Raw genomic sequence first — 7,394 nt, 5'->3', positions numbered from 1 at the left:
AATGCTGCCATCTTGTGACAAGCAGCACAACAACATGAGAAGAAAAGTCACTTGAGATGACTTGATTCATCCAAGATGGCAGCTCATTTGAAAAACAAACACTTAAAAAAAAACCCCAACAACAATCAAGAGGGTGGTGTGATGCAACTCAAGGCAAAGCAGAGTTCACTCTAATAAATAACAGGGCCAGTACTGGTTCTTCAGGGCGATGCCATAGAAGAACCTTTTTCAGGGCTTCAAAGAACCGTTCATGCAACAGTTCTTTAAAGAACCATTTAAACCATTTGTTTGAGCAGTGAAGACAGATTTGTGTAAACATAGCCTATGTGCATTGACCAGCAAATGATAAGAGAATGCCAGGATCTGAAGAACCATTTCCAATGTGAAGAACCTTTCGCATAATGTAATGGTTCATCACAGAGTTTTGACTCTCCATTGAACCATCCAGAGATTTGAAGAACCACTGAAGCACCTTTATTTTTAGAGTGTTCCCAACTACAGAATGAATTTTTTCCTCCTTCGACATTCCGCTAATTGTGATAGCAACCGAACGATTCTGAGACGATCAACAACATGAGAAATAATACTTTAACAGTGTAAATACTTAAAAAAAACCGCATAATCTTTGTGTCAGTTGTCCAACTCCGACGTGACCATGTTGTTTCATCCAGTCAGAGACGATCATGGGCGGAGCATCTTTAATTGTCAATAAAGAATTCATAATGAACATCAACACTTTCAACTTCACTTTATTTTGTAGACAATGTAGTAGAAATCATGCAACTACAATCATAAAAAAAAACAAAACCACCTCATTCCTTAAATAAAATAAAGCCTTCATTCACTTTGAATCTTCATCGTTTCCCTGAACTGAAGTCCTGTTAGCGAGTCACGCTAATTTTTTTTTTTTAAAACTCTTTCAGCCGATTCCGCACACACACACCTCCACAATCCTACACAACAGGACAAAAAAGTATAACAATACACACTTTTTATTCAGAACAGTAGAAGTGGTCATTGGTGTCGTTAAAATCAGTTTGTGCGTGAACGTAAACTCATTCCGAACAAGAGTTATTGCTTCTTCGTACTGCATACGATCCTTTACGAAACAAAAACATCAAAATAAATATCAAGGTTCGTTAGAACTGATTGCACTTAAAATCTTTGCTCAAGGTCCTAAAATTGCTGCATTTTCCAGAATATTATTAGGTGCAACTTTATAAATTCCTTCTTATAGATATGTGTGTGTGCTTTTTTTTTTTAATATATCACAAAGACAATGAAAATACTTTTCTGGTTGGCCGAGGAGGAGCGTCGGGTATTATGTCAAACCTGGTCAAAATGATGTAAATCGAATTGAGGAAATACTTTACAGTCCTTAGAACGGCTGCTTGCACTTGAATTTTTGCGAAGTCTTGCCAGCAATTTTATATCTTGCTTTTTTTATAATCCAAGCTTTTAGATTTCCATTTTATGATTTCGACAGCATTACAAAAGCATTTTAGAGTTCCAAACGTCCAGCACAAAATGAAATGTTACAGGAAAAAATGTTTGTAATACATCTGAGCAGTATATTCCATAAGAAAGCACTTTTCAGATTAAAAAAACAAACAAACAAAAAAACATAATGAAGGCTACTTGTGCAAAATGAAGATGCGAGTGTGACAGTCAAAGTGTCCAGACGCTGGTTCTGGAAGATGCTCAGGAAAACCTACAGCTCATTTCCTTATAAAATGGCACTCACTGGACCCGAGACTAAAGCAAAGGGAATTTCGTCTCACACCAAATATCGACTTTGTTTCATTTATCATGGCTTAATGCTTACCGTGTTTTTTTAAATTTATTAAAAAAAAAAAAAAGCCATTTTTGGTCGAAAGCTTAGTTTAGACGTGCCTCGGACTTTTGGCTGGAAAGTTGAGATGTGAATTTGAACTCACATTCTGGAAAATACAGCACATTTTTGTGTGATTAATTTAAAAAAAAAAAAAAAGTTACACATGAGCAAAAGACAATACAATGAACAAACAGGAAAAGGAAAAAAGTGACAAAAGCACTCGTTCTATAATACAAAATGCAATCACAGATTGCAAAATCTTCAAGGCTGCAGTTAAAAAAAGAAAAAAAAAGACCTTGTGTGTGGGTTTTGTTATTTTTTAAATACACGAGTGCTATTGTGATATTAAAACACGTAACTTTTTTTTAAAACCTTGGTGTATCCGTCGTAAGCCTGTGAACAGGTTTCATGTTGAACATCACGATATATCGCATCTTTGATAAATCAATACATACCTAAAGGCCTATATGAATTAACCTGGCATCAAAACCCGTTCCTTATGACGAGCCGTTAAATAATAACAATAATAGGCTCCAACTTGCCTGCGACCCTGTAGAACAGGATAAAGCGGCTAGAGATAACGAAATGAATAATAAGAGAATATTTCATTTGGCAAACGAGTCTCACTAAAGTAACACTATTAATAAAATGTTTATTAAGAGCAATAACTATCAGCAAACGTTTAACCCTCCTGTTTGGATGGCGGACATTTTTGTGCAGCCTTGAAACTTTTCCCTTTTTGTTTAGCGTCGTTTTCCAGCATAAAGTCAAAAAAAAAAAAATAATAATAATAATGAAGCACGTTTTTGGCCACCATCTCTCACACACAATCCTCTCTCTCTTTCAGAGTCAGTCTAGATATTAAGATCTGCAGCATCTCACTCACACACTGTTGAAGAAAAAGTGAACAACTGGACCCAGCTGTGCTATGTAACTCTATGGAGCTCTTTTAGAAAGTAACTGCAATGTCGAGGTCATGAGCTTACCAATTGCAAATCCATCACCAGACGTCATGTGACAGACGCAAAGCCTCGTTACGAATCAGAAGTAACTTTTCTGGAGTGGAAAACTCCAGATTGTAACATTTTAAGGGGGCGGAGCCAGGTGTTTGTTCTGGAGATATAAGATGGAAGAGCCACATAGATAAATAGACAGCGCTATTATAGTGAGGGGGCGGGGCTTACCTTTAAAAAAAAAAGTAACATTACAGATTTCCAAATCGGACTCTGGATTTATAAAATAAAATGACCTGCTCTCATGTACAGCTACTTTTCGACAGGAAGTTCACTCCATAAGTTTCCCACGCCATCACGAACACTCAAACGGTGACGTTAATGCAGAGTTCTGGTTTGCCTCGCGTCCGTAGGGCACACGCAGTCCGCCTTCCTTCCTTCCTTCTCCCTCATTGACACGAATGAGAGATTAGGAGGGGGGGAAAAAAAAATGCCACGGGAAGCGTCTCATTCCTCCTCGCCGTGGTGTTTAGGGTCCCTAGTCGTGGTGAGGTTTCTCGTTCGTACCCTGAGGAGACAAAACAGAAAAGGATCAGATAATCAGAAAAAAAAAAAAAAAGACAGGAAATGAGGAACCTTGGAACAATTTAGCACGGCTTACGATTTAAGCGTCGGATTATTTAGCAACAAGCTGAGATGATTATCAGCAAAATTGCTTAAAAAAAGCGGCCAATAAAGTAGACATTAGGTTTAAAGTCAAACATCTAAAGCAAAATTTCTCCATTTTCTGAGGATGGATTTGAGACACAAGGCTTGGGCATCAGTTATCATACTAATAATAGCTACCGAAGCAAGACTAGCTGCTTTAATAAGCTCTTGGTGCATAAAACTAGCAAAAAGACAGAAAAACAAACAAACATCGCAACATAAAAGAGAAGTCTAACCATAGCTAGCTGCCTGCCGATATTCCCCACCGTCACTCCTCCAGAGAAGAAGATGCAGGGCAGCCAGGAGCGAACGTAGCCCAACTGCGGAGATGGAAACCTGACAAAGAGGCCAGACATGCGGTTTAGCACCGAGTAAAGGTGAGTTTAGTTTAAAAAAAAAACAAAACTACAGGCTACATCTGAAGTGAATACACTGTTAGCCACTCCCCCCCAGCGTTACTGTGAGATTGTTATTGATGACGTACTGGTAGACGCCGTTGTAGACCAACAGCTGGGTGATGAGCGTGGCGAAAAACGCTGTGGTAAGGCCCAAACCGAATCCACTCCTCGAGCGATCAAATGTCCACCACAGACCCAGAGACAGAGCAGCCAGAGTGAGACACAGCTGCACGTTATTCACAAAGTCCAGCTTCTGAGAAACAGCGCCGAGTTAAGGACAAGTGAAGTACAAGAAAACAGGATGGATTTGGGAAAAAAAAAAAAATATCACAATGGAAAAAGTTCTTAAAAAACATGAGGGGAAAAAAAGAAATCAAAGTAGGGGAAAAAACCTAACTAAAAAGGTTAAAAGTTAAAATGGCGAAGGAAATATAATATATTTTAAAAAAGAGACCTTAAGAAAAAGTCAAATCTACAGTAAAGAGTAGTAAAAACAAACAAAAAGATTACATTAGATACATTTATCAATGAATAAGTGACAAAATGAAAAATTAAATGAGTCATAAGACAAAAATATATAAAGCAAGTGTTAATCAATAAAAAAAAAAGTTAAGAACTTTTTATATATAAATTAAAAGTATTAACCCAAATTGAAAGGTAAATAACATCACTCAAAATTAAAATTATAGCTATATGGTGGAGTTTGGGGGAAAAAAAAAAATTCCTTCAGGATCTTCACTTAAAAAGAATGCTGACTTGTGCTTTTGCACATGTTGGCTTTCAGATATTTTTGCGAGTGTTGGCTCAGTGGGTGGGGTTTGGTAAGGATACGGCACTGGCGTGGTTGATGCCCACGAACACGGCGATGCAGCGCATGACACTCGCCCACTCGCGCTTAAACTTGTGCGGCTCTCCAAGATGGCTGTCCAGATACGGGTACAACAAACCAACCACGGCTGCAGAAACAAAACGCCAAAACGTTAGCACAAATCAGTTACGATGTGCAATTAATTCAATAAAGCTGCCAAGCTAATCAGTGCTGGGGATCAATTGATAGCGAGCATCGTCGGTATTTCGGTTAAAGCTTTCCTTTAAAATCGTTCTACTGTTTCATTCATAATGAATATTAGCTGTTTATTTAGCTATTTTTTTTAGCTAGCTAAGAGTTTTTAACTGAAAGCACTTAAGATGAAAAACCATAGAAAGGAAGAACGAATTACGGTTTACAAAGATGCTTTGTGAATAATGAAAATCACTTTCCTTTTAATTTTTTAGCTTGTTTCAGCTGACAAATATATGTTTTCATAAGGATATCGATCCACATGCCACGTGTTGCCATGGTTACACCAACAAGATGCCAGAAAATTCAATACTACTCATAAGGTTATTATGAGCTTCTGATATTACAGTAACAAGAATACACTGCTGGTTTTGGATTTATTTTCCGCTTCCGGGGACGAAATTTTTAACGATTAAGAGTTTGTTAAAGCATTTTGCGTTATTACGCATTATAAATGTATCGTAACTGAATTTGCGATGGAACAAATAAATAAAACATCTGGGGTTTTATTTCAAGAGCGATGTGCACTACGAGGCAAAAGTTTGTGCACCCTTGCTCATAGAAAAGGGCTTCATTTGTACCATTTTAAAAGAAAAATATATATTAACGTTTTTAAATATAAGCAGAACGTTAAATCAAAACCAGTTTAGATTTTAACTGAGGATGAAGGTTGGAAATTAGTTTAGACTAGCATGTTTTAGTAAGACATTTCAGCCTTTATTTAAAAAAAAAAAAAAAATTAAAATAAGGAAATTGTGTATGACCAAATGGTAGTGTGAAAGGAGTTATATATATATATTTCATAGAAAAAACAAAAACTGTACGTCAAACAACAACAAAAAAAAAACAAGAAATATTTATTTTAAGTTTATTTTAAGCTTGAGAGAAAAATGTCTCTGCCTGAGGTAAATAGGGATGTGGGCGTGGTTTAGTGACGTATCGCTTAGAATCTACACCTCACACTTCCGTGTTTCCCTTTGTCGTTAAATGGCGTGTTCGAGTCATCAGCCAATAGCGTGCGTTTGCGCCGCTCATCCGTTTTCGGACGAGCCAATCAGAGAGAGACAGAGACGCACGCGCACTCTTTTCGCCTCACAGTCAGAGCTCAGCGTTAAAAACAAAACAAAAAACAAACTGAATTAATTAGCAGCACAAACACAAACTATTTTAGCTAATAAATGATTCTGAATTAATGAAAACGCACCAGCAGCTGTTCCGCAGCACAGAGGAATCCACCAGGCTGAAGAAAACAAAGTATCCAGCACTTCATCAGCGTCCTTCCGCTGGATCTGCAGGAAATACAGCACCAGCGCTAAAAACACACCGACCGCGAATAAAACGAGTCCACGCCGGATTAAATGAGCAGAGCGGACATGGAGCAGCACTGAAGTCACCATGGACATCATTTCACCCGTTTTCGACGCCATCCAGAGCAACAAATGTGTCAAATCTTTCGCTTTAACGCCGCTGCAGCTCCAACAGCGAACTTCTAGTCTCGGCATTTGGCACTGGAGAGACAAAACACTGCGATTACAAAGAAATAAAATAACAAAAACGCTCTTTTCAGACGAACTAAGTTTCAGGACAGTACCTTGATGATGACAAGCCGTCTGTTCTGTCTAAAAAAAAAAAAAAGATCCAGACGTGTGTCCACCTTAGCCAGACTGATGTTCGAGCTGATTTATTTCCTCTCCATGTGCTCACATCATCATCTCAAATGTTTGCCTTCTTTCCTCCAGTCCAGACTTTCATACCACATCAGGGTTGCCAGATCGCGTCTCAATCACTCCTCCGAAAACGATTTTTCATTGTCACGTGATCAATAAACAAGTGTCTGTTTCAGTGTCTGTTTAAGTCTACTGTAAAAAATAAAAAAATTTCTAAACTTATTTCAGATGTCTTAGATAGACAGCAATATTTTATACTTTTCCCAATCTGGCAACACGACGACAACCCTTTCAAGCACGCGGTGATGTCTGGTGAGTCGCGCAGGACCAATCAGAATGCAGAAGCGCATACGACGTCACCACACGCCACCTATTTCCTGCACGACGAACAGAGATGCTGTGCAAAACGTTAAAAAAAAAAAAACTTCAGATAGTTTAACCTTGTGTAACCTACTGGCTAAAGAAACAACCTGTTCTTATAAACACGTACACAAAAACACTCACATTTCTTAGTTTTACTTCAGTGTTCTTCCAAATGTGAGGTTATTTTAAGAGAGAATGTTGTGTGGATGGAAAGTAACTCCATCCATCCATTATCTGTAGCCGCTTTATCCTGTCCTAGGGTCGCAGGCAAACTGGAGCCTATCCCAGCTGACTATGGGCGAGAGACGGGGTACACCCTGGACAAGTCGCCAGGTCATCACAGGGCTGACACAGACAACCATTCACATCTACGGTCAATTTAGAGCCACCAATTAGCCTAACCTGCATGCC

General features: G+C 38.4%; 1 protein-coding gene across 1 annotated transcript; it reads right to left on the bottom strand.

The window, feature by feature from the left end:
- Window positions 1-733: 733 nt before the first annotated feature.
- On the bottom strand, window positions 734-6,864 carry insig1 (insulin induced gene 1). The gene is made up of 6 exons (XM_060928555.1): window positions 6,545-6,864; window positions 6,158-6,461; window positions 4,725-4,849; window positions 3,980-4,146; window positions 3,732-3,831; window positions 734-3,355 (listed from the first exon to the last, which is right to left on the bottom strand). Exons 2-6 carry the CDS (start codon window positions 6,453-6,455, stop codon window positions 3,326-3,328), a joined length of 720 nt encoding a protein of 239 aa, XP_060784538.1. The 5' UTR covers window positions 6,456-6,461; window positions 6,545-6,864; the 3' UTR covers window positions 734-3,325.
- Window positions 6,865-7,394: the final 530 nt, after the last annotated feature.

Source organism: Neoarius graeffei, chromosome 1 (genome assembly GCF_027579695.1).
Source record: "Neoarius graeffei isolate fNeoGra1 chromosome 1, fNeoGra1.pri, whole genome shotgun sequence".
NCBI classification, from domain to species: Eukaryota; Metazoa; Chordata; class Actinopteri; order Siluriformes; family Ariidae; genus Neoarius; species Neoarius graeffei.
Note: the sequence above shows the minus strand (reverse complement) of the source record. Positions and strands in the feature narration are given on the sequence as shown.

Bases quoted from the DNA above. Each gene is read 5' to 3' on its own strand.
- insig1 (XM_060928555.1), bottom strand. From the start codon at position 6,455: ATGCCGAGACTAGAAGTTCGCTGTTGGAGCTGCAGCGGCGTTAAAGCG. The intron at 4,147-4,724 runs GTATCCTTACCA...GCTGTTTCTCAG, and splicing joins GCATCAACCACGCCAGTGCC to AAGCTGGACTTTGTGAATAA. The intron at 3,832-3,979 runs GTACGTCATCAA...CCTCTTTGTCAG, and splicing joins GTCTACAACGGCGTCTACCA to GTTTCCATCTCCGCAGTTGG.